This window comes from Leptonychotes weddellii, chromosome 2, assembly GCF_054177405.1.
Source record: "Leptonychotes weddellii isolate Sample4059 chromosome 2, ASM5417740v2, whole genome shotgun sequence".
Lineage (NCBI taxonomy): Eukaryota > Metazoa > Chordata > Mammalia > Carnivora > Phocidae > Leptonychotes > Leptonychotes weddellii.
In genome coordinates this window covers 174,301,541-174,328,331 of record NC_138370.1, presented here as the reverse complement: position 1 = coordinate 174,328,331, position 26,791 = coordinate 174,301,541, and the positions used below count along the sequence as shown (strand labels likewise).

At 57.4% G+C, this 26,791-nt stretch overlaps 1 protein-coding gene across 2 annotated transcripts in view; it reads left to right on the top strand.

The window, feature by feature from the left end:
- Nucleotides 1-26,791, top strand: part of PPP2R2C (protein phosphatase 2 regulatory subunit Bgamma) — a 133,310-nt gene that overhangs the window by 95,679 nt on the left and 10,840 nt on the right. For both annotated transcript variants that reach the window (XM_081812658.1, XM_081812659.1), the window contains exons 6-7: nucleotides 11,305-11,469; nucleotides 21,384-21,553. In XM_081812658.1, coding sequence (XP_081668784.1) covers nucleotides 11,305-11,469; nucleotides 21,384-21,553 — 335 coding nt within the window. The remainder of the gene's footprint in view (nucleotides 1-11,304; nucleotides 11,470-21,383; nucleotides 21,554-26,791) is intronic.

Below are 26,791 nucleotides of genomic sequence, written 5' to 3'. Positions count from 1 at the left end.
GAAGGCGTTGGGACTGCAGGCTGCTGGGTCCTGTGCAGCCGAGAAACTGGAAAAGGCGTTTCATTTCCAACGTGGGAGGAGGCCAGCAAGACCTGCCAAGCTGGGGAATTGCTCCGAATCGGGAGACCCCTTTTGTGCAAGCACGTGGCTGGGGGTTCTGGGCCTGGGGCTTCACCTTCCTTTAACGCTTGCCCTCCGGTGTCTTGACTTGCCCCGGTGGGCGCTGCTGTTCGGTCTGAGCCACCAGAAGTTTCCTGCGGGCCGTACTACCTTCTTGTAACACTTTCCACCTAAGCAGAATTGATCTCTAGCAAAGGTTTTGAGAGAAAGGAAAGCCATCTTAATAAAGGAGAGAAGGTGGGTATTGTCTTGACCAGTGTGAACTGACAGTGAGCAAGCGGACTCAGAGGACCTCTGCACTGCTAATTTGAGACTTCGCTGATCTGCGCAGAGAGGCAGGGAGCCCAGTGCTCACGGAGCCTGTGTGTGTGCCAGGCACCTCCTTCCTCTCCCTCACCCTCAAGATGGAAGAAGGTGCCAAACCCTTTCCTTCCTCCCCCTGGATGGCTCTGGGATCCTGCCTACCTCTCCATCCCTGCCAAAGGCCCTGCTGGAGCCAGACCGTTCCTGCCTGGCCCGTTGCCTGGATCCCACACTGCCCAGCCAGCCGGCCCTGCATAGAGCTGAGAGCGACTCATCAGAACCTCTGGTCTGACCACGTCGGCCCCCAGCTTAAAGCTCTCAGTGGCTCCCCGTCAGCTTCTGGAGAAAGTCCGAATCCCTCAGCAATGCCCTGGGGCTCACGGTGACAGGCCCCTGCACGCCTCCCTGGGCTCCTGTGCATCAGGCATGCCCATACTTCAGGCCGTTGGGTTTCCCTTCATGTTATTGGGGGGGAGTTAAGGGAAGGGGGTGATCTGTCTCCTGCTGTTCCTCCCCTGGATCATTCTTTCTCCTTCTTGTAGCCTGGCTGGCTCCCCTTTGCCCATAAGCATCACTCACAGCCCCCTTCACCCGGTCACCTCTGCTCCGTCCACTCTATGTGCCTCCTGGGCTGTCAGAGCCCACACTCCCTGGTCACACTGGGCTTTCCTCCTCACCCCGTTTTCTGGTGAAACCCTTGAGATGAGGTACACCCTGTCTGGGCCCTCTCTATATCCCCATACATAATGCAGGGCCCAGCACATAGTAGGTGCTTAGGAATGGTTGTCCGTGATGAGTTTGGATGGAGGAATTCCAGTCTCCATGTGGTCTTAGGATGTAGACACCTCCTTGTAAGTCTGGGCTCCGGGGGACTCAGAGACCCCGGGCACGAACGAGCAGCAGTCTGGGCTCTGGGGTCTGGCAGACCTGTGCTTAGATTCATCGTGTTACCTCCCTGGCCACCAATTTCCACCAGTGTAAAATGGGCCAAATTCCTCGTCCTAAGGATATTTGTAAGGAATAATGAAATCCTGCTCGTAAAAGGCCTGGCAGTCATCGGGCCCAGCGGGTGGCCAGTGTTTCCCTCCTAAACAGCAGCTCCTCAAGTCTTTGAGGCTGGCTCTCAGAATCGCTGCGTCGTCTCTGATTATTGAAGCCCGTTTCTCTCCCTGGTGCTGTGTCCGCATCTGTTTAAACAACCTCTCACGTCCTGTAATACCAACATTGGAGACAGTTAGGCAGCTCTGAGTGATTTTTCTGGAGCTCAGTGCCTCCTAAAGGTAACAGATTGCACGGAGGGTCTCAGCCGATGGGGCTCTGCTTTATTTTTAGCACTCGGAGAACTGTGAAGATGGTTCAGTTGATTTTTCTCCCCCCTGAGCGATTTCTCATGGTGGAAGCTGGCATCGCACCAAGCCTCCATCTGGAGCAAATTTCTAATTGCCGTTTATGGAGCAGGTCCTGAAGCGAAGTGGGATGGTGCAGCGGTTTGCGGAGGTTAGGGGCAGAGGCTCCAAACCTCGGTCCCCACTCGGCCGCCTGGGGGCTGGGCGTGTTCCCCACGCAGGGAGCAAAGGAGGGGACTGGCCGAGGACTGTGCTGTGGGCTGGGAGGGTGGAAGCGCCAGGGGACTCAGGGCTGATGGGCTGTCGACAGGCTGCCCTGTTCCATCCTCCCGTAGGACCACTCTACAGAGCAGGAACAGGAACATCTGCTCAGAAAGACCCTGAGTCTGAATCCCCAAAATCAGTGTCCACCCAGAAAGCATGTGGTTAGGCTCTTGCCAGCACACCCCTGCTTTGGGGGCTTGGCAAGACTGGGCTTCCGGGGGGCTGAGGGCTCGTGCAGCTGTCCGTGGTGCTGACCCCGTGGGCAGCCAGCGCTGCGGGTCCTCTTCCCCACCACCTCGCACACCACACACTGCCTCGCAGTGAGGAGAGCGACAGCCCCCACGGCAGCCGCTGTTATTCTACCTCTGCCCCTTACGCGGCTCGCCTCGTGGTGCTGTCATTCCCTCCGTTTTGTGGGTGATGTGGCGGTGAGCTCTGAGAAGTGGGTGCACTTGCCTGTGGCCCATCCAGCCCCATCAGTACGATGATGTTTCCTGGCTCTACTTTTAGACCCTAAGGGAGAGCGGGTGCTTTTCACCCCACTGCAGGACAGAGCTGGGATCGTTGGGTGACATAGATGACAGGTGACACAGGCGGCCAAGTGCACGGGCGGTGGCAGCTGTGTGTTCCTAGCACGTCCTCTAATGATGGGAACGTGCGCCTCTCCTGTGCTTCTGATCCCTCCTGACAGGCCTCCGTGGCATTTCTGAGACATGCTCCTGATTAAACTCCTCTGCCCTTGACCCCTGTCTGGAGCCCCATGTCCCACCCTCTCCCCACTGGGGCTCCGGCTGGCTGCCCTATTGCAGCTCCTCAGCCTTACGTACCCCCCCTTCACATGGAACATGCCCCCTCCTGGATAACTCCTACTCTTCTCAGTCCTCCACTTAATGCCTCTGCCTCCTGGACTCTCCAGACCAGCTCCGGGCCTCCCCAAAAATCCCATCCTGTGCACTCTGTGTGTCTTTTGGAGCAGCATCATGGGCCTCTCTGGTTTCACTGCTGGGCTGGAACGCCTGGGAGGGGAGGTCATGACGGGCTCTGGTTTGCCCTTTCTCAGTGACCACGAAAAGGCAGCAATCCGGGTGTGCGTCCCGGCTCTGTCCTGTCTGGAGTTTCTCCCCCAGCTCTTAGGAGCCAAAGAGGGCATGCAATTCAGCACGCACCGTCAAGTCCTTGTTTTCTTGGGGAGGAGGGGCATACATTGCACCGTGGGCAACCTGCTTAATTTCCTGTTTTTCCAGAGGAAGAGAAAGACTCTGATTCTGATTTAGCGAACTTTAATTATTGCTAAAAGTACTAACTGTGTGCTAGGGACTTTTTAAAAATTATTTAAAAACTTATATGTCTAAGTCATTTTATTTACTTTTAATTGCGAGGGCCTTTGACTTAATGTCATCTCATTAAATCCCCATCATAGCCCTGTAAAGCAGATGTTATCAATCCATTCTACAGATGAGAAAAGCAGGTGCAGGGAGGTGGAGAAGTTGTCCAGGGGGTCACACAGCCATGTACAGAGGGGCTGGACTATCAAGCCCCGGTCTTTGTGACTCCAAACTGAGTGCTCTCTTCCCTGGCTCGGTACTTGGAAATCACCTAAGCTGGCTTGTGGAAGAGATGTGTAGACTGGCACACCACATGGAGAAGACAAACGAGGGCTTCAGTGGGCTTGTGTGTCACATCGAATGGCCCCCCATGGCCCCAGTGATTGGACTCCTCTCTCTGAGCAGGATTGTACCATCATAGTTAGTAAGGTTCTGAGCAGAGAAGGGAAGGAGGTTGTTATGGGCTGAATTGTGTCCCACTGAAGTTCATATGTTAAAGTCCTAACCCCAGGATCTCAAATGTGACTATGTTTGGTCTTTGAAGGGGGATTAAGCTAAAAGGAATCCATTAGGGTGAGTCCTAATCCCATATGACTGATGTCCTTACAAGAAGAGGAGGTTGGGAGAGCACAGAGGGAAGAGTATGTGAGGACATGGGGAGAAGAAGACCATCTACACCCTACAGAGAGAAGCCTCAAAGAAACCAGCCTTCTGACACCTTGATCTTGAACTCCCAGCCTCCAGAACTGGGAGAGAATGATTTATTGTTTAAGCTGCCCGTGCTCTGGCAGCCCATAGCAAATTCATGCAGAGGCCGAGGTTGCCAGGAACCTTACAGGATCTGACGCGGTTTGGCCAGAGTGCTTCTAGCTCATCGCTGTAGCCAGGTCATCTTTCGGAGAAAACTGGCTGAAAAAAAGCAGCTTTGCTGGCTGTTCCCCAACAAGACCGCCTCCGTGTGCAGGAGGCCTTCTCCAGTGTCTCTGGAGAGCCCGTGGGAGCAGCTTCTCGTGGCTGGTCCTTGGCAGAGCTGCCTCCATCCTCCCTTGGTGGCTGCTCGATCACCATGGTAACCGCCTCCCCCATCCTGAGAGCATGTTCCTGCCGAGACATCTAGATAAACCACGCTTTGCTCAGTTAAATCAATGGAGCCCAAGGCTGCATCCTTCTCCTCACTGAACGCCCCCCACCCACGCTCTTAGCAGCTCCCTTGCAGGGCCGCCAGCCAGTCCAGTGTGCCCCAGCAGCCTTGCCCGTGGGGTTGCATATCGTGTGGAGACATACTCCCTCCCGAACAGGGGGGTGCAGGGAGGAGCACCGGCTGGGAGTTAGGAAGCCAGGATCTATCCTTGCTCTGCGGTGCCCCACATGTGGCCCTGGGCATGTCACTGGGCGCCCTGGCCTCCCTCTCCTCCTTTGTGGGCGTGGAGGGTGGGTGGTCCTTCCCGCAGGGGTGCGAGGTGCCTGGCCTGCGGGTGCAGGGTCGGGGGCTGCCCTCAACAGCCCTCTGAAGGTCTGAATGTGTCTCCAACCTCAGTTGCTGCGTCTTTTAGAGTCATTTGTCATGGTGCTGCCCCTAAAGCTTGGTGTTAGTTAATATTTATACTTCTCTGATGTTTATGGGATGGTTTCCATACCCCTTTCTCCCTTGAGCTCCTTCCCGAACAAACCAGTGATGTTTGTTCATTTCGTGTGCCTGACTGAAGTCAACGGCGGGAGGGAGATTTGGCCGTGGATGAGTGATGGCCCCTTGCACCAGTGCCCACCCCCCATTCACGTAGGGGAGACGAGGCTCGGAGGTGAAGCTCAGAGGAACGAGGGCCACGGGAGGTGCAGTGACCTTCTCCCCGACATTTCAGGGGCCCTCCGAGGGGGGCGTCGTGGTGTTGTGGCCCGGGGACCGACGTGACCCTGGTTGGCTTCCAGCCATCAGGCCTTGCCTTTGGCAGCAGGCGGTGAAGGAGTTTCTATAAAAATCTCTGCAAACCTGATGACGCTGCAGAAGGCCTGCCTGGAGTACATTGCAGTGTCCTTGACAGCAAGAGCCGCAGACTTTGCTCTGGGTGGGGACAAACGCCTGTTTCTGAGCTTTGCTGACTCCCCCAGGCAAGGGCTGGAGCTCACAGGGCACTACCGGGCTCCAGAGGACATCCTCCTGCTGCGGGAGGAGCCAGGCCTGTGGGGCTGTGTCACACACGGGTCCTGCATGGGGTCAAGAAGGGAGGTTACTGTTACAAAAGCAAGACTGCAGTCCTTCTTCTCGGCCCGCGGCCAGCAAAGTACGGCCCTGGGGGCCAAAGACACCTGTTCAGGCTTGAAGGGTGCTCAGCCACTGCTGTTCACTCCCGTGCTGGCTGAACCCGCTTTACAATAGAGCAGCAGAACTGAGTAGTCGAGGTGAGACCCTATGGCCTGCTAAGCCCAAGATGCTCTCTCTGGCCTTTTACACACCTCTGCCTACCCTGGGTCTAGAGCAATACACGGGGTTGACACTAGGGCCCTGAAGGACAAGGGATTCATTGTATGATGTAGGGCAGCAGCCAAAAGCTGCAAGAAGCCAGAGACCTCCCCCTAGACCCCAGCGCTTCAGGGGGCTGCACCCTCCCGGCCTGAAGTTTGCACTTCTCACCCCTGCTCTGCTTTGCCCCCATCACAGGGGTGTATTGCCAACTCTGGAAACCAACTTAGTCGGTCCCGGCTGGGCCCCCTCGGCCAGGCCCTGAGAGGGCGGCTCCTCCTTGCTGAGCCTCAATGCCCTCAGCCGTGGGATGGGGTACTCATCACTCGGGTGCAGAGGTTTGAACGAGGCACAGCTGGGAAGCAGTGGGCCCACGGCCAGCCCACGAGGCATAGCTGGTGCTGGGCTGGAGTTAGGCGTAGAGACAAGAACAGGACTTTGCCCGCACTCAGAGGAGCGAAGCCGACAGGTCAGCCTGTATTCGCCGCCCGGAAAGCTGAGCGCTAGCCGGTCTGTGAGCAGAATGCAGTGGGGACCTAAGGAGGGCTCTGTGGGGAATGCGACCTTCCTGAGAATCCCGCAGAAACCCATGCCCAGCGTGCCTCCCGGTTTCTGCAGCGCTCTCCAGCATTTGCGTGGCGCTGCAATGCTCCCTGTGCACGGCAGGGTGATGGCTCTTTTCATGGCCCTAGTCAGTGACAGTCCCCCCTCAAGGACCGCCTCCCTGCCCCCCTGGCCTGGCGTCTCCCTGAGCCTGCGCTTCGCCTCCGCTCTAAGGGCTTCCTCCCCTTGAGATGGGTGGGACACTGCCCGTGCTCCCCCCGGCCCGGGTCCCAGGGGCCCCCGACGGGCTGGTGGGTTCACCGACTTCAGCAGCTGTTCTGCAAAGCACCTGCCATGTGCTGGGCGCTGCTCCAGACATCAAAGGTGCGGCAGCGGCGCAGGCGGACAGGTCCCTGCCCTCATTGCAGAGGTGGGCAGCCAACCAGTAAGCACTATGGTACTAGTGGACGGCCAGGCCACTGCTGCCCAGCTCCCAGAAGCAAGCCAGTGTCTGAGTTTCCCGCGGATGCCGGAACAAGTGTCCGCAAACTGGGCGGCTTGCAACAGAAATCCGCACCAGTTCTGGGGGCCAGAAGTTTGCAGTTAACGTTGGCAGGGCTGTGCTCCCTCTGGAGGCTCCCGGGGATGGCCGCCTCTTAAGATCCTTCATTATATCTACAAGGACTTTTTCTCAATGCGCCACATTCAGTTTCGGGGCTTAGGTTGTGGACGTGTACTGGGGGCCACCATTCAATCTGCTGCTCTGGAGAAAGCCCTTGTGCTCATCGAGGGGCGTGGCACCGAGAGAGTTCACCTTCTCTCCTCCTCCTCCTCCCTGCGTGACCTGCTCCTGCCTTCACCTTCGTGGTTGTCAAACTTAGTTGCCAGGGTGTGACCAAAGGTTAAAGGAAAGCTCATCAGACAGGGGGAGAACAATTAGATGGAAAACAGTACATGAATAATTCATGCGGCTTTGCAGGGGGGAGGGGGGGCTTGTAGATGAGTCTAATTACACACGTTCCCCAGGGAGGCCAGTTTGCCTTGAACCTCATAAAGCTCCACCGTGTACAAGTGGGATTTATGCAGCTGACCATGAAACGGGGGAGAGGCCACCTGGGGGTCAGGTCTCCAAGTGTGCTCCAGGATCATGCCCAAACCCTCATTTTGCAAATGGGGGATACTGAGGCTTGAGGAATGGGAATGACATTTGCACGCGGCACTGAGCGTTCCAGAGAGAGCGAACACCACATGCTCAGCCTAGGGCCCCCAGCACAGGTCCTGCCAAAGTCAAAGCCACCACGTACGGTCACGGGTGGACCAAATGTCTCCCGGTCCACGTGCACAAGGCCGCATGGGTGTGAGTCTAGGAGGCGTGTTTGCAGCGCATGTGTGGGGTGCAATTATCACACTATGGAGTCTTCTTCTGAACCTGCCTCTCTTGTGAGCAGTCTGCCTTCAGGCCCGGCTTTATGATGTGATGAAGGGAATTTGACAGGGACAGGCCCCCTCTGTACCCACCTGCACCCACGAGGAGCCAGGTAGCAGGTGCAGGGCTGGTCCTGTAGTGAGCTGAGCAGGAGGTCTTGGAGAGGCCGCCCTGGGAAGAGGCTGGGTGGCCGTGCCCTGAAGGATACTGTCTGTCCCGCGGGGTGCGGGCATGGCTCTGGACCCTGGGATTCAGAGGTGCGAGACTGCCTGCCCCGCCTCAGGGAGCCCTTGCCCTGCAGGGGCCCCAGCATGTTGGCCGTGACTGTGGATGTGTCTTCCTCCGCTGGGGTCCCGTGGAAATGTTTCCCATCCATCTTTCCCCAGCACCCCCCGTATCCAGAGTCCTTTGTTTGAAACAGCAAGAGATTTCCTGAGTGATGCTTGAGCTGTAAGAACTGTGGTCCTGGGCTGTCAGCGGGACCCGGTATGGGAGGCTCTCTGTCCCGAGCCCACACACAGGACCCTCGGTCCACGTGCCTCGCCCTTAGCCCCTCTGTGTCGCCAGTTCAGGCCTGCTCGCTGCAGAGGGCTGCAGACGTCACCGACCCCCGTGGACTTCTAAAAGCCGTCACGCCTCATACGTATTTCTAATGAGTGTTGTCATGAGGCTGTCAGGTTAAGCATGACGGGGCCGCAGAAAGCATGCACTCCGGACTCGAGCAAAGAGGCCACACCCATTTGCTTGGCCTTGGGCCCCTTATGGGTCTGGGAGCAGCATGTGGGGGCCGGGGGAGGAAGCTTCTGAGCCCCCACCCCCACTGCGCTCCCTTCCTGAACACCAGTGTGCACAGCTTCCCAGTCTTCCCATCTTGGTGAACAGATTTTCATGAGCATCAAACTCCATCTCCACGGGCCAGACGCTGAGTAAATGTGGGCGGCCGGTGACTGAGCTCCTGCCCGAGACTCACGATGAACGATGGACATAAGTAGAACAACAGTCGTGGTCGGGTGTGTACAAGTTTTGGTCTTGGAGGCAGAGTGATTGGAGCTCAGACGTCACACCTCTGATCCTTCTCCGTTGAGCTGTGTTCTAGAACATCCCGATGTGGGGAAGTGAAGAGGGGTTGGACGCTGAGTGGGTCGGGAGGGTAGGTCATGGGCAGAAACAGATGACTGGAAGGTCTGAGGCTTGAAACGGCCCAGGGGGATCTCGTAGGAGGCCACCTGAGGCATGGGTCCCACAGCAGAGGGGAAGGCGTCATGGCCCACCACGTGCTGGCTCTCAAAGCTTCAGCCTGGGAATGATGCCTGGCGCCTGTCACTTCTGCCCTCCATTCTTCGGGAAAAGCAGTAAGGGCACGGCTGCCCTGAATTCCGTGGGGCCCATGGGCAGGTCCCCCCACCTCTCCCCGGAGTGGTTGGCAAGACGTTTCCACCTTATCCCACAGAGTCCTGCTCCCCTAGAAGTCGTAGCCCGATGAAACACGGTGTAAACACGTGTCCCCTAATACGTGACACACCGGGTCTCCAAGCCGACCTGTGTTCCTTGAGGCCTGGGCACTTCTGTGTCCCCCAAGCTTCCTTGGACTTTTGTGGCTCGAGTTCTGCGGAAAGGATTTAGTTCCCCTGGTGCAGAGCATCAAACCGGGTGCTGTGCTCACGTGCGTGACGTTTCATAAACGGCCGCACGTTTTCCCCTGACACCGATTTAAGTTGGGGGAGAAATTGAAGCGGTTCCCAAGCAGGCCTCTGTAGGCGCTTAGCCCCTGAAGGATGGGGATGGAATTAGCAGCACAGAAGTCTTGGCTTTTTCTCTCTTACTGTTCAGTCTCATTTTTCAAGATTTAATCTCTGCTTCTTATCGTCCCAGAAAACCACAGTTTCCTGGGAAACCAGCTCAGGCTCCTTCTTCCTCCTCTCTCTATTTTTATGTGATTCTAAGTTTCTGGTTAAGGAGGTGCTTCCAGAAGCAATATTTGAGCATGAGCACACACACCCTCCTCGGTGCCCCTGGTCACTCAGATTCAACATTGTTTTGTGATGTTTTATAAACTCTCCTGTTTACGAAAGTCACAAAATGCCCCTTTATTGAGGCGGTGGTGGGAGGGGGAGGGAGGGCTGATGGCAGGCAAGTCTCAGAGTTTCAATCAGTATTTTCCAGATAACAAAAAGCAGTAATGTCCCTGATATTCACTGAGCTCTGCGATGTGTCAAGCAGCGAACAAGGGCCTTGGCCTTTCCTAGTTTTCACGACAAGACTGTGTTAGAACTGTTGGCCCATTTTACAGATGAGGAAACAGAGGCATGAAGAGCTAGGGAACTCCCCCTCGATTGCACGGGCAAGAGGTGATAGAGATGGGATTCGAAGCCCAGACTTTGACTCCAGGACCCACACACAGACGCAGAGGGAGGAGAGGGTATTTCAGCCAGAGGGGTAGGTTGGGCAGAGCCTCACGCAGGGCCAGGGAGACCAGAGACCAGGGTGTCACTGTCAGAGAGGAAAGCGCCTTTAGGGCCCAGCGAGTAGTTGGATCCGAAGCTGGAGAGGTAGAGAGGGGCTATGCCAGGCTTTGAATGCTACACCAAGGGGTTCGGATTTGCTGCTTTAGGCTACAAGCAATGGAATGGAACGCAGACTTACTACTTGCTGCTGAGCCATCCTGGACAAGTTGCTTACCCTCTCTGGGCTCTAGAGTATCTGTCAGGGATACTTTCTTTGCAAGCAACAGAATATCTTGATCCTAAACAGAAAATGGATTTGTTGGCTCCCACGTTTAATTGTCCGAGGCTCATGGCTTCCATCCTGATTCAGGATTCAAAAGGCATTGCTGGGTCTCTCCCTCCAGTCTGCCCCACCTGCAGGCTCCGGGTTTCCCTTGTCCCAGCAGCATGTACACACCCCTCCTCTGCACACCACCCAGCCCAGCAGAGAGGTCAGAGCTGCCCCCAGCATGCCCCGCATCTCAAGCCTGGAGTCCCTCTGCTGGCACCTCGGAGGCCACATGCCCCTCGCTCATGGTGATTGTGAGTGAGTGGAAGGCACAGATGAGAGCGGAGAATGCAGAAAGGCAGAGAACCTTTTCCCCAAAGGAGAATCTTGATGCTGTGGACAGAAGGGGAGTGGGTGCTGGGGTGGGGCTCCCCGCACACTCAGCTCTGGGCACAACTCACGGAGTGACTGAAATTGTTCACCAAGAGTCCAGCACATACTAGGCACTCAAACGCTCCTTGCCTTCTGCTTGGCACCTGGTGTGGGGGGTGGAGGGGAGGCTGGGCAGCTGGTGGGTGCTGGCTGGGGAGAGGGCATAGGTTGGAGGGGGGAGGCTGCAGGGACAGTGGATGGCACCCAGACGGGGCAACCAGCGGGCGGCTGGACATGCCGGTCTGCAGCTCAGAGACCGTCTGGGGCTTTGTCCGGGGGTCTCGGGGATGGAGATGCAGCTCAGATGCAGGGTCGGTGGGAAGGCAGAGCAGCGAGGGTGCCCTCCGTTCTCTGCCCTTTCCTTGACGGGGCCAGACATCGTGGACATCAAGCCGGCCAATATGGAGGACCTCACGGAGGTGATCACGGCGTCGGAGTTTCACCCCCACCATTGCAACCTCTTTGTCTACAGCAGTAGCAAGGGCTCCCTGCGTCTCTGCGACATGCGTGCAGCTGCGCTGTGTGACAAGCACTCCAAACGTAAGTGTCCACGCCAGCTGGGGCCCGGTGCAGAGTGGGGGCGGCAGGGCAGCGCCCGTCCCAGTGCTGGTGCCCCGGGGCGGGTGGGAGTGGTGCAGGCGTGTGCTTTACTGGCTGGGGCAGGAGAAGCTGGTCTGGCCACCCACTGCCCCCCGAGTCCCCAGACAGATACTGCCCAGCGTCCAGGGACCAGACAGCTAAAACAAGGGTCAGGGAGCCAGAAGCTAAGGAGGGACCATACTCAGCAGTCACCTCCTCCAGGAAGCCTTCCCTGACCCCCACATTGGCTCAAGCCCCTTCTCTGTGCCCTTCTCTCAGACTGGCCACACCCTGAAGAACTTTCTATAGGTTGGGGTGTCTCCCCCAGCAGCCTGTGAACTCCACGAGGTCACTTCCTCCTGCTGGAACTCGCCAAAGGGCCAGCCAGGGAGGGGGATGCCTGAACAAGGTCCAGAGAACACAATAAGACAATCCCCGTGACCACACAACAGCTCCCACTCACTGGATGTGCTGAGCCAGTCACCCAGACAGCTCTCACCCACATCATCTGATCCTCACACGAGCTCTGATGGAGTCCTGAACGGAATAGGAGACCGAGGCTCCAGGGACGGGTCCAAGGTCACCCAAAGTGACAAGTGGCGAGGCAGGACTTGAACCCAGGACTCTGAGATGCCCTGGCTCACCTCCAGGCCGGGCTGCTTGGTGTACTGGGCTCCCCAGAGGCCCTCGAAGGCAGAGGATCAGGGGGTCAGGCCGTGGTGTCCTCCCTGGGTGACCTTGCAGTGGCAAGAGGGCGGGGACTTCTCTGTGTCTACCCCAGTACCTACGACAGTGTCTGGAAATAAGCACTTGCTGAGTGAGTGACTGAATGAATGACCAGTGGGCCCCTGGAGGCGGTTTTATCGAAGTCTGTTGGGAGGGACGGGGTCTCTCTCTTCCCCTAGGGGGCCTGGTTTCCCTGGGCAGCCCAAGAGGGTGGCTGTCAGCTGGCTCGCAGGGACTCGGGCTCAGGACCCTCTGCGGCTGCCAACCCCTCCCCACTCCTTGGCCAAGTCTGGTCCCCCTACGTCTCCCCACACTGCTCTTCTCCAGGCAAGCCCACGCTCCGCAGTCCCTCTCCGGGGCTTCCTCACCAGCTTCCTCACAGGGAACCACGTCCCTTTTCTGGGTTTGCACGTGCTCCAGCAGCTGTCGCCTGTCCCTGAGCCCAGACCCCTCCAGCGGGAACGCCTTTGTCCCCAGCATTGAGCCCTCCTCCTCCTGAGGGCTGAGTGGCCAGCACTGAGGGTGGCGAGAGCAGATCTCCCTCTGAGCAGAGCCGGGCCCCCACCTCCAGATACTTCCTGCCATGGTGGGTGCAGCAGGAACCAGCGGACAGACAATGAACTCGTCACTGGGCCATGTGATGTCAGGAGGTGGTGACAGATAGGAACAATAGCCACCAAGGAGCGGGGCGCAGGGAGGGTCCTCTCCCTGGAGAAGTTACAATGGAACAGACACCCCAGGCGCCGTTGAGCCATGCAGTCTCTGGGGGGAAGAATGTTCTAGAAGGGGGACACTGCAGGCTCTGAGATGAGACCTGAGATGCAGTGACCAAAGGGAAGGGTGCTGGGAGCTGAGTTCAGAGAGACACACAAGGCAAGTAAGTGACTTAGGACACCTGTAGGTCAGGGGAAGGATCCGGTTTTATTCTAAGTGAGGTGAGAAACCAGCAGGGGGCTGAGGGCAGGGCATGATGTCACGAGACAGGTGTTTGGAAAGAGGAGACTGCAGAGGGGTCAACGTAAGCAGGGGTGGGAGGAGGCCCTGCCAGGGTTCTCGCTGAGAAGAAACGGTGCAGCCTGGGTAGGATGGCCAAGGTGGGGCGACAGGCCCCATTCCGGGTGTTCTTTGAAGGCTGAGCTGGCAACGTTTGGCAAGTGGGGTGTGGACCGTGATGACTCTGTCTGAGGTTTGGTTTGTGCGGCGGGTGAAGGTGGGGTCCTGTCCTGGGACGGACAATGGGCACGCTGGGAGCGGGGCAGCCAGGAGCAGAGGTGGGACCAGCAGGCTGGTGTTGGACATGGTACGTGTGCGATGGTGTTGGGCTGTCAAGAAGGCCGCCGGATGCCTGGAGTCAGGGGCGGGGTCCTGGCTGAGGATAAAGCGTGGGGTTGTCGTCAGTGTTTGGATGGACAGGGAGCGCAGGTGTGCGTGTGGACGGCGCCCAGCCCCCTAAGAGCAGCCCGGGGCTGTATCGAGGTCCCAGGGCTGCCCAGACAGATGACCACAGACTTAGTGGCTTAACACAACACCGATTTTTTTTCTTTTACAGTTTTGCTGTTCGGAAGTCTGACATGGGTCTTACCCGACAAAAATCAAGGTGTCGACAGGGCTGGTTCCTTCTGGAGGCTGTAGCGGGGAATCCATGCCTCCCCCCTTCTCCAGCCTCTGGGGGCGCCTGCCGTGCCTGGCTCCCAGCCCCTCCCTCCCATCTGCACAGCCAGCCCTGGCCGTAGGCTTTCTCACGCTGCATCACGCTCACTCAGCCTCTCCTGCCTCCGCTTTCCCTCTTAAGGACCCTGGGGATCCCGTTGGGCCCACTTGGATAATTTAGCTGATCGGCAATCTTAGTTTCCCCTTTGCCATGGAACATAACATATTCCCAGGTGCTGCGGATTAGGGTACAGACAGCTCTGGGGGCCATTATTCTGTGGCTCAGGCCACAGGTGGCCTGGAGATTTGTCCGGGTGCAGCTCTGGGTCAGACTGGCACAGAACGAGGCTGGGGAAGAGTGTGGGCTCCACTCCTGGACCCAGTCTGAGCCCATGCGAGCCCCATGGGAAGGAAGTAGGATGAGACTTCATGGCCCAGCCTTTTTTATATAAAGGGGCCAAATTCAGAAACACTCTAGACGTCCAACAGAGCAAATGACAAGTGAATGATGATGCCATCTGCACACTGAAGTGTCGTTCAGTCATTTAGACTGTTGACTTAGAAGATTTTTAATGACACGAGGAAATGATTATGTTAAAATATCTGGTGGGGGTAAGAAAGCAAGGCAATGACTATTTTCCAAAAAAAAAAAAATGGAAACAGAAAACAGGGGAAAGGAATATGCCAAGAAATAGTCCCTGAGCGGTGGGCTCTGGAAAGTGATACTGTGTTCTTCTCTACATCTGTCTGTGTATTTGCATTTTAGCTCGGATTTCAACTCAGAATCAGGAAACAGGTGTGTGTGTGCAGGAAGGCTGGTGGTATCTGGGGAAGAGAGAGACAGCCTCGTGCACCCCACGCTGTTTGAATGACGCTTCTCGGCGGGCTGGGGGTGGAAGTCAGTCCTTCTTGGCTTTTGTCATCCGGTTCCCTAGGAGTCTGAGTGAGCGGCCACCCACAAGACCAGCCATCACTTCCCAAGTGTAGCACACACTCGAAGATTCTGGGCCGTAGCTGTCACACGCCTGGGGTGGGGATGGGGGTGGGGTGTCTGCTGCATGTGAATCAGCCCACAAACTCCAGGGTGCAAGAACTCGAACTTCATTTTGGATGACTCAACTCCATTTGTGTTTCTCGCCTCCTCTCCCAGGGCTGCCGGGAACATAACTTCAGCGTTGCCCAGAGATCACGCGGAGGTTCCAGAAGGCTTTTGCAGGGCCCAGGCATGAAGGGAGGGTCACTGTGGCCTCTGACCACCATGATCTCTTGCTGTGCCTGGGTGCCCCGGGGCCAGGGCTCTTGCTGAGACATTTTTGCATAATCATCCATAGGTGAAATTGGAAGTTGGTCTTCAACTGTCTTTTTTAATGCTCTCTTTGCCCAGTTTTATTAGGATTCTTCTACTCTTGGAAAACGAGCTGGGCCACTCTCTCTCTTTGCCTGGAATGGTTAGTTTAATCTCTAACTTGAAGTCTTAGTGAAACTCGTAGATCTGTTTTGATGGTTGGTTTATACAGGTTTGCTATTGGAATAGATGGTGTATTTTAAATTTTTTCATTCTCAAACCCAGTATCCTGCACAGGAACCTCCCCTTTAATGCCCGTAAGGGGATTGTTCACAGTCTTTTTCCACCAAGTGTGCTTTGCTGCCTGTTCTCCTGCTCTCGTGTCATAGTGAGTGAGCAGGTGGAGTGTCTGCTTCACCAGGATCGGATCCTGCTAGCTTGTAGCCCTCCTGAGGACTCAGGCAGGCAGCCGGCAGCCAGTTAGCGGGATGCTGGTGAGGCTGTTTCAGATCAGAACACAAATGGTTGTTGTTCAAGCCGAGTTTTTAAAGAGCCCCTGAGATTAGATCTCTTCCTTTATACCTCGCTTCTGCCCGTTAATCAGTGGCTGCTCCAGACTCAGTAGGGGCTGGTAGGGGCACCCGGAGATGCGTGGTCACGGCGTCATCCTCCCAACAGGTGAAACAGGGACTCTCCCTTCACTGGATGAAGAGAGTCCTGGATCACACAAGCGGATGTTTATTTCTGCCCTGGGACAGCTCAGGAAACTGAGGCACAGAGCGGTGCGGTGGCTTCCCTGGGCGCTCCGTCGGGGGGCAGAGCTGGGCTGCTTGGGCCACGCCGCTGCCCAGCCCACAGCCTCACGTCTTCCTCCGAAGCTGTGGAAATTCGAGGCTTTTGTCTGCTAGTCATTATGACAGGGTAACCATGGAAACACCCTCCGTGATGCCTCAAAATAGACAGTTATTTCTGCTTTCGACAGAACAGAGCGTGGGCTGGGCCGGGGCCCTAGAACAGGGGATCATGTCAGCCGCTGCCCCTCGTGGGACCCCTGCGATGTGCTGGCTGGGACCTGATGTCTGTTGACCACTTGGCTATGCTCAGGGGGACTACTGTTCTGGGTTCACGTCCCGATAAATCCTCGGAGCCACCCTGGGGCGGAGGCACTCTGCTCTTGATCTAGACGAGGACACCGAGCGTCCGGCTTTCCTGGGTTGCTGTCACAAGCTGCCACAGATTTCATGGAGTAAAAACAGAGATGTGTATTTTTACAATTCTGGAGGGCAGAGGTCTAGAAGTCAGGCGCGGCTGCTTTTCTTCCAGAGGTACCAGGGGAGTATATTTCCCTTGACTTTTCCAGCTTCTAGAGGCCCCCGTGTCCCTCAGCTCGTGGCCTTTCCTCCATCTCCAGAGTGCAGCCTCCAACCTCTGCTCCCTCTCCCATCTCCTTCTTCTGCCTTTGACCTTCCTACTTCTCTCTCGTGAGGACCTTTGTGGGGACAGCGGGGCTGCCCGGAGAATCCAGGGTAATCACTGTAGCTCCAGATCCTTCCCCTAATCACATCTGCAGGGTCTTTTGCCATGTGGGGTAACATATGCCACATTCGGGGGATTAGGATGTGGACGTCTTTAGGCGCCAGGATTGTTTACCACATGGGCGGCACAGAGAGGTTAAGGTGTCCTCCCAAGGTCACACAGCTAGGGGGAGCTAGGATAGAGGCTCCCTTAGTCCCACGCCTATAAACTTGTACCCTCTCTCACTTCATCTCCACCGAGATTTGTAACTTGAGAACTAAGTACTCTCACGGGGACTGTGGGTGAGCCAGGTTCATTGGAAGGAGCCAGGTGGGGTAGATCCCCAGGACTCACTCCTGATAATGGACCTGGGATAGAAGCACCAGACCCAGCCACCCTCTGCCAGGGAGGCTCCAGATACCTGGAGGCAAAGCCAGGGTAAATGTCTCCAACAGAGGGGACAGCCAGTACAAAGGCAGGAATAAAGCAGGTAGAGGTGGAGAGGTGCGGGCAGAGAGGTGTGTGCTTAGAGGACGGTCGGCAATCAGAGGATTTTACAGACCACGCAGGAACTCTGGGTTTCCTTCCAAAGGCCAGGAGCCTCAGGGGCGTTTGAGCCAGGAGTGACCCGGCCTGGCTGTGTGTTGACGGGATCCCTCTGGCTGCTGACTGGGGAAGAATAAACTGTGGGGTGACGTTGGCAGTGGGGGCCAGCTGATGCTCAGACCCGGGTGGGCATCGTGGAGGAGGGAAGGCAGTCCTGCATCCGCATGCAACGTCCGGCCTGCTGGCTTTGCAGGCCCCTGGAATGGAGAGGGTGGGGTGACGGCAGGCTGTGTGCCGAGAGCAGGCTCTTGCCCTTACGGAGCTGAGTACAATCGTAGGCAAACTGCCAAGTAAATGGGAACATCGAAGCGGGGAACGTTTCTGAGGTTGTCCCCCTGCTGCAATTGGCTCTTGATTAAGGTGGCCCGAGGAGGCTTCTCTGCACCTCAAAGAATGAAAGAGCCAGTGAGTGGGAGGAGAAGGGTTAGAAGGCGGGGCTAAGGGCCCCCAGCGGGTGGGAGGAGCCTGGGAAGAGAGGGAGCAGAGGCGGGGCTGAGGGTCCCCAGCCGGTGGGAGGAGCCTGGGAAGAGAGGAAGCAGAAGGCGGGGCTAAGGGTCCCCAGCCGGTGGGAGGAGCCTGGCTGCAGTGGGGAGAAGGGGCAGGCTGATGGGTGCCAAGACAGAGAGGTGGGGGCAGATCATGTGGGGCCAGGGCCACAGTGAGGGTTGGATTTATTTTTATTTTTATTTTGTCCAGTGGGGTTCATCAAACGGTGCCGAGCAGGGGACGGTCATTAGCAGAGAATGACAATTGTCAGCTCTTCATCAGTGAGCATTCATTGTGCCCACCACCTTGTAGTGACTCCCTGTTCCCCCACTTGGCACACCGTCTACCTTCCCGGTGGCCGAGGATTGCAGGGGGTGCCCCGTGATCCACAATCTAACTCCTTCTCCTTCTGCTGCTCGGACCCCTCCCAGCTCCTCTTGGAGCTCTGCCCAGCAAGGCTAACCTGGGCCTTCCCTGGAGCCTGAGGTGGGGCTAGCCTGGACACGGGCTCATCATTCAGTGGCTGTCCTTGTCTAATATCAGAGCAGAGGGGGGACCCGATGCCAGGGCAGCCGGGAGCAACAACCCAGTAGGACCCCATCTGTTCCTTCAGGCCCGCGTCTCCCTGTGCTCCCCGTGCAGCCCCTTCCCGAATGTCTGTCCGCTTCTCTCCAAGGCCTCACTGGCCTGCACAGTTGTCTCTGGTTGTGTGGCTCAAGCCAGTGCAGTTCTGCCGTCTGACTCTGATCCCTCCTTTGCCCTGTCCCCGTCTGATCAACTCTGCCCTCTCCGTTTCACCCTCACCTCCCCACCCATGATCAGAGACACCGACGGGACTGGGATGGAGCAGGTGCCATCCAGAGGGACCCAGAGCAAGAGCTGTGGACACTCAGAGGCCACTTCTAGCAGATACAGGCTTCCCTGCTGGGTCTAGAAACTTCAGTGGGATTGAATCAGGTTGGGGAAGAAATGTATCAGGAGAGGCACGGAGAAGAGGCAGTGTTGGCAGGCAGCGCCAGAGATCCGTCCACTCTGTGACTAGGGCTGGGCTCTGAGTAAGGCTCCAGGCTTGGCAGAGATGCTTAGATGACCAGATGACCAATGACAGAGGAAGGAGTCCTGCCCCAAGAGCTCACAGTCCCGTGAAGTGGCCGCATAGCCCTGCTGATGCCATATAGGAGGGTACCCCAGGCCATGCAGGCAGTAAGGGTGAGCCTTATATTTCTTTGGAGAGCATCTGGACAAGATGCACATAGAACAGGGCATTTGAGTAGGGGTTCTGAAGGATGTATAGGAGTTGGTAGGAAAGACAACTGGGAAAGGAGATTTCAGGGACAGAAAACAGTGAGAAAATATAAAAATAGCTACATGATTTTACTGAGCAGCTACTTGAGTCCCTCCCAGTTATTCCCTCCAGAGATCCCAGCATGCTTTGTTCTCCAGGCCAGGAAGTTGGGCTCAGACAGGCTCAGGGGCTTGCCTGAACTCTGCTCTGCTCTGCTGCCTGGAACGGCAGGGCAGGGCATTCATTTAAGCCGACCCTGACAGTGAGTTGTTCAGTGTGCTTACCTAGGGGCCTTGCTTGCTTCACCCTTTTCGAGGCCCTGGGGCCCTGGCGGAAAGGCCATTGGAGGATGGCTGGAGAAACAGGCCCATGAGGGCCCAGTTAGGAAAGAGCTTGTCAGCTACATGTAGGAGCCTGAATCTTGATCCTGTGGGCAGTGGGGGGGGACGGGGGGGGGACGGGAATTGACACGGAAGACGACCGTCTGCAACCTTTTGACAAAAAAATTCACAGAAATGTTTGAAAAGTAAAAAAGAACTTCTGGGTATAATTTTCTCACACCTGTCAGTATCCCTTTCCGTTCGTTGTGTGCGGCCCTGGTCTTACTGTGCTGAAAAAGCCATCAGAAATGCTCCTGAACAGCCAGAGCGGAGGTGACAGAGGGCCGTTCGGTGTTTCCGTCTCCAGCTATTGATTAGAGCATCCTCTGAGCCCTTGACCTTTGTGGTGTCTTGCTCCCGTGGCTCCGTGACATCCAGTGCAGAGGCTCCTCTGTGGTTTTGGTCCCCACCCACCGACCTTCCCTGCACCGCCTGCCAGATGCTCTACATGGTGCAGGGGCGAAGTGAGCTAGGCCGGCCGTGGGGGTTTAGGTGGAAGCTGGCCAGAGGAAACCTCCAGGGTGGGCCTGGGGGGCAAAGTTGGGGTGCAAGAGACAGACCACATTTTAGGTCTTTATAACTCATCTTTTGTTCTGACCCCTAGTGGCAGGAACCACATCTACCTGGGACAGGCGGGAGATGGGGGGGTCCCAAATGGGAGGGATACAGGGCTGGGACAGAGCTGGGAAGTAGGATGAGGGAATTTGAGGTTGGGAGGGGCTGGAAGGCGGGGCACGCTTGTGAGCCTCTTGGGGCATGTGATCGGCTCTCTGCTTCCCTATTTCAGAGCGGGGGACTCGGGGCCCAGTAGGAGGGGCAGCCTCTCAGCCGGTTTCCATGGGGACAGCTAGAAAGGTTGTCAAATGTTGAAGTCCTTCCAGACTAGCTGGTAAATAGCTGCCAGCCCACCCCTCCATCCCCTTCCCGGCTTCCTGGGCCCACCCCAGCCCAGCTCCTACGGAGCTAATGCTTGGTTAGCTTGGTTCGCTACGGTGATGCTTGGGTCATGTTTGGTCCCCACCCTGCACCAGGGCCACTGTGGGATCTGATTAGCCAGTGAGCGGGTTGGTGGGCAGCCTGGTGAGACGGCCAGCCACAGACTGAGCCCGGAAGAGCCGGTCCCGCTGTGTGGGAGCCTCCGTGTGTCGGGGAAGGCCCGGTTCTTCGGGGCAGCAGGGAGGGGACGCCGCCTGGGGAGCCGCTCACTGTGCACTCTGTCCCCAGTGGGATCGTCCGCTCGGGGCAGTGGGCTGTCACCTTCAGGAGCCACGTAAGCAAATTCCTGTGTGGAGCTCCTGGTCCGAGACAATAGGAGGTGGCTGGCGGATGGCACATGGGACTCAAGCTCCATCTCTGGCGAGATTTGATTTTGCCACAATCCAGCAGGGCTCGGCCGCGAACGCCCAGTGCGGCATGGGCAGAGGCCCAGGGCCACAAGCAGTGCCCAGCCTCATCCGGGACACTGCCCAGCACGTGCAAGCATCTTAGGACACCCCGTGGTCCTGGTGTTCAGCATCCCCAGTAGGTGGCAGTAGGATACAGCGCAGCGAGTGCCACTCTGGGTTCAAATCCTCATCCGCCACTTTCTTCTCGCTCTGCGTCTTGGGCATGGTTTTTAGCCACCGATGCCTCAGTCTTCCCAGCTATGAAATGGGAAATGACAGTGGTACTGACCAGATGTTTTTATCAGGCGGTTAGATGAGGTAATGTGCAGTAGGGCTCTGCACAGAATCCGGCTGAGAGTAAATGCTCAATAAACGTTGTTCCAGAAGCGGCTTCTTCCCTCCTCGGAGGGTCCGTTCAGGTGTCTAGTTACAGGTTTGATGAAAGAATGAAGGAAGGACCATCCAGCGAGAGCCCAGGATGGAAACAGAGTCGTCTGTTATTCTGGCCCGTGGGGGCGAGCAGCCCGGTGACGGCCGTCCATTCTCTGTCCCCACAGTGTTCGAAGAGCCCGAGGACCCCAGTAACCGCTCCTTCTTCTCGGAGATCATCTCCTCCGTGTCGGACGTGAAGTTCAGCCACAGTGGCCGGTACATGCTCACCCGGGATTATCTCACGGTCAAAGTCTGGGACCTGAACATGGAGGCGAGGCCCATAGAGACCTACCAGGTAGGTGCTGCAGCTCCTCCGGGGGGTGGGAGACCCCCCGGCCTCCTTTCCCTGTGCCCAGAATCCCCCCGGAGGGGACGTCCCCGGCCGCAGAGGTGGCTTTCATACGCCCGTATTGGAGGTGAAGACACTCAGGCTCAGGAAATCAGGCAGTCCGTCCCCAGCCCCCAGCTCGGCCGAGAGCAGAAGCACCTGCTCAGTCCTGCCTCGCGGGGTCAGTGGGTGCTCTCCGCTCACTGGCCTCTGTGATCCGGGGCCCAAGGGAACAAGGATGAGCGTCAGGCTCTGCCCAGTTCGAGGGTTCAGGTGACTAAGGGTGTGGACGCCGTCCCTCCTCGGAGCCGGGGTCTGCAGCCCAGGTTAAGGCAGGAGAAGAGCTGCCCTACTCCCAGGGAGCACCCTCCAGAGCGTGTGCGGGAGGCCGAGGCTGGGGGGGGGGAGGGGGGATACTATGTTTCTAGATCCTCAGGCACGGGCCTTGGAAGCCAGGCACTGAGGCTGAAGCAGGAGACCCCTCCCTGGAACGGTATTTACTTATCAGTTTTCTGTTATGATTCACCCAGCTCTGTTAGGGGTGGAAAACAAAATGTTAGAGTAAGACCTCACCAGAAGCCCCGGGCAAACCCTCACAGTGTCACCAAGTATTAGGTGCCCACAGGGGGTCACGCACTTATATTTGTCACCTCTGTTCCTTACTGTCCCCGCGAAGTGGGCACCATCAGCTCCACTTGGCAGGAAGGGATCCTGGGTGTCAAGAGGCCAGGACAAGTGGGACCTGCCCTCGCAGCTGGGCAGTGACGGATGCAGAGCCCTTGGGGCCCTCCAGCCCCTTCTCTGTCCTCCCTCCCTGCCGGGGCCTGGAGTAGGGGTGCCCCGGGAGGCAGGGGGGCCTCACTGGGAAGGGTGCAGAGCTGTGGGGAGAGATAGGGAGCTCAGTCTGGAGGCCATACGCCCACAAGGACTTCTGATCCCTTCAGACCCTTCCCTGAGCTTCTACCTCTTCCTGGGAAGGGCTCATGGAAGGGCCGTCATGGCTCCTGGTGGCAGCCCTGTTGCTAGCCACATGTCTACCAGAGGTCCTGCCCAGTCCCCCAGTTGTCACCTAGGCCCCTCTTCACACTGCCCACCCCAGGGGTGATCAGCCCCTCCTCTGACCCTCAGGAGATGGCAGAGGCTGGAGATTGGGGCAGACATGACACAGCCCTGGTTCAGGTGCAGGAGTGACCAGCCCCTCTTACAGCCAGCCCGGGAAATGACTCTCTCTAAGTCCACGGGGCCCTCAGGCTTCCGAGGCCCTGGAGTCAGTAAAGGCCCGAAGACCCTGAAACTAGGGGCTATGTTTAATACAGGCATTTTGCAGGGAGAGGGTCCATAGCCTCCAGAGATCTTCAGAGCATATGAGGACCCAATAAAGTGGAAGGAGACTGTTCTGGAGACAAGGCTGAGAGCCGGTGCTTGGCTTCTGGCCTGCTGGCCTACTGATTCTAAAATAACAATAGTTCTATAAAACCAGCACAGTAACTAATATTTTTGGCTCTTATGCTCTAGAATTGTGCTCAGCAGGGCTGTGGTTGGCTGAATCGCAGTGCTGAACACATAGGGACTTCTCTCCCTTCCGAAGAAGTCTGGAAGGGGGCATCCAGGAACTGCGAGTAGCTCTGGGACCTCCTTGGTGTCCCAACAGCTCCTTCTGTGATCTAGTCCACCATCATTTGTATATCGGTTCCCTGCTTTCATGTGTGACACCTCATGGTGGCAAAATAGCTGCCCCACCTCCAGGAACTGTGCCTACATTCCAGGAAGGAAATAGGAGGAAATGTGAAAGTCTGTGCTGGTTGGGTCTGTTGGATGTTTTCTTGGGAGCGCAGAAGCTTTCCCAGAACACTCCTCAGAAGACTTCTTACAAGTTGTTGGCCAGAATGGCTCTGTGACCAGGCTGGGGAATGAGTAGTTGTACAGCCTCTCTGAGGAAGGTAGGGGAGAGGGGTTGGGGATGGGTGTTGAGTGAGCCAACCCTCAGCATGCGCTGCCTTGAGCTGAGTCCTTGGCACACTTTTCCTCTTCTAAAGCCTCACAGCTGCCCTGGGAAGTGGGGCAGTGTTCTGTCGATCCCATTTTGTTTGGAGAAAATGGAATTAAATGGTGTATCTGCTGGAGCAGAGCCGGCAACCCGCGCACCTGGGATTGCTTTCCCGGGAGCCCACGCTCTTCCTTGCCCTGCCTCCTGAGGGCGCTCACCCTGCAGGAGAGGGAGCGGGAGACCGGTGCGTGCTGGTGCTCGGACGAGTGCATCAGCGAGGGTGCTGAGACCGCACAGGGAGCGGAGTGCACACAGCAGTGCAGACCTGGAGGGGTTGAACGCGAGCCCCCGAGAGTTCGTCTGTGGCCAGCAGTGAAGCCAGGCACCATTTATCCCCACTCATCTGAGTCGTTACACGTATTCGGCAGGTGTGTTCTGTGCCTGGCTAGACCCTGGGCTCAGGGAGAAGTAGGAGTCGCAGCCTCACCCTCCAGGGTCCTGGATGACAAGCACACAGTGAGCCACGGCGTGATGTGGCCTCAGGCCATGGGGCTCACTGGGCGGGGGAGGCTCCCCGAGGCGGGCACCTGTGTGAAAGAAATAGTGCCCTCCCGCATCTGTTTCCCCTTTTTTTCGGGGACTCACAAGCAGGCCAGTGTCCCATCAGAGGCAGCCTGGGGCTGTAACGTCACCTGGCATGATTCCTCCTGCTGGGGTTCTGTGTCACCTTTTCCCTGGCAGTGCTGGCTCCCATGGAGGCAGGTGCTCCCCCCTCCCCCACGGCCACGCTCACCATGGGAGGAGGGCGGGAGTCCCTGACCCAGGTTTGGGCCGTTCGCAGGTGTCCCGGAGCCCTACCCTCTGCTTCCCTCCCTGCAGGTCTTGGAGATGCACAAGACCCCCACCCCGGCCTCCTCTCTTGGGTCTCGCACACAGCCCCCTGCGCCCTCCTCTTCCTGCCTCTCGGCCTCCTTCTCAGCACATTGCAAGGCTCACCCTTCTCCTCCTAGCCTCTGGCTGGGGATGCAGGCCCATCCTCTCCCCACTGCGTGCCCTCCCCCAGACCCAGAGCCTTGCAGCACCTGGAGGGCCATGAGTCAAGTCTCTAACCCCACTCATTCATTCTAAAAAGTGCATTGAGCTCCTGTGATGTACCAGGCCCTGTTCACCCCAGTGGCAAACTGTGAGGAACAAGACAGATCCTGCCTCGAGGGGCGTCCGTTCCAACAGGAAAGATGGCTGGAAACGAAGCAAATAGACAAAATAATCACAGGCTGCAAAAAGTGTGACAAATAAAGCAAACCAGGAGCTGAGGCAAAGAAAGTAGGGGTGCTGGAGCCTGAGGAAGGTGAGGGCATCAGCCATCTGGCGGGAAGGTGCTCCCGGAGGAGGGAACAGTGAGTGCAAAGGTTCTGAGGCAGGCACATGGTTAGCGTGGTCAAGGAATGGTGGGGGGCTAGCTGGAGCAGCGTGAGCAGGGGGGAGAGAAGAAGAGTCTGAGGTCAGAGAGGTGATTGGGGGCAGAGCCCAGGGGGTTTGTGAGCCCTGAAGGGTCTTGAGCAGCGGTGTGACATGATCCAGCTTGGTTTCTTCGGGGTCTCCCTGGCTGCCCATGGAGAGAGACTGGGGCTGGGGGGCATGGGCAGCCACGGGAGAGCAGTCAGGAGGAGTTTACCACGAGTTGGGAGCTGGTCTTGGAGACGTAGCTGCACAGGACGTGGGGAGAAGCAGCTGGGCTCTGGATCACTTTGGATTCTGGACCAGCTGCATGTGGGGTGGGACCGACAAGAGGTGTGGGGAGGGATGCTGTTGTTGGTGGCCTTTGTGCCGGGAAGGCTGGGGGACGCTGGAGTGACCAGGGGCTCAGCAGTGGGCAGCCTCGATGGGCCTCTTGCCCATCCCCTTGGCGGCTAGATGGTCCCCCGTGTGCTTCGTCATCAGAGCGTGGAGAGGATCACACAGGAGTGCAGGTGGAGGTGGGGGTGGGGAAGGGCCGTGGAGCCCCCTTCATGGGCGGGCGGGCAGGTAGGGAAGTTACTGTGTGAGACCGGGGCAAACCTTCGCAGGGGAGGGGGTCCACACGAACACAGAAAGTCAGGGCAGGAGCCACAGATGCCCCTGACACCCCAGAGGGGACAAGACGGTTCAGCCTGGGGACCCATGGGGGCGGCCGGTGAGGCACCCCTCCTTTTAAAGATGAGTAAGAGGTTCCCAGACAGAAAAGGATGAACCCCTTTTTCTTTCCTCTCCCCTCCCTACCCCCCCACCCTTGACCCTTGGCTTGTGGCCCGAGTCGCTGCCCAGCAGGAGTTGAGCTGTATTTCTGTCTGTCCCTCCACAGTTAATCAGGGTCCCAAATACCTATCGGTGCCTTGCCCCACACTTGTCTGCTTGGGGGGGGTCTCATGACCCCCTTTCTAGGTGGGAAACCTAAGGCTCACAGAGGTTAAGTGACTCTCTGGGTTGCACAGGCGTTCAGGCTTTGGGTTACTGCTGTCCCCTCCCCTTGCCCCACCCAGGGGACAGGACCACATCCTCTGCAGGGAGCCAGCCCCCATGAGGCCCTCTGGGTGTAGAGCTTGGGGATCAGGCTGCTGGGAGGTGGACGCGGCCACAGGGGCATCGCCATCTGTCCCGTGGTATCAGGTGAGTCTGGAAAAGGGTCCTGGTCTTCCACTTATAAGCTGTGTGACTTTGGGCCAGTTACTCACCCTCTCTGAGGGTCAGTGCCTCATCCACAAAACAGGACAAGTGCCACCTACTGAGATCATGTTCGAGAGGCCCGTGTGCGTTCGCCTTCCCCTTTCCTCCATGATTTGTGCTCATGGTGACTGTTACTAACCTCAGAGGGCAGGACCTCACACCAGGCAGCCTCCTTGGGTTGATCCCACAACAGTCCATGAGGTATGTGCTCTTATCACTCGAAGGAGGAAGAAACCAAGGCTCAGAGAGGTGAAGTCACTTGTCCAGGATCACACAGCTGGGGGAGGGGTGGAGCCAGGATTTGGTCCCTACAGTGTGGTTCCCTTTGTCACTGTGACTGTCCCCTCTCTGGCCACAGCTCAGAGGTCGGCCGTGACAGGCGGTGGGCCCTTCTCAATAAGCAGGGCTGAGTCGGGAGGGCCATCCGAACCCCCGAGGGCATAGCCCCTCACTCCTCAGGGAGACCCTTCTCGCTGCAGGGGCCAGGACCCCCCCTGCCCCAGCTCAGCCTGTGC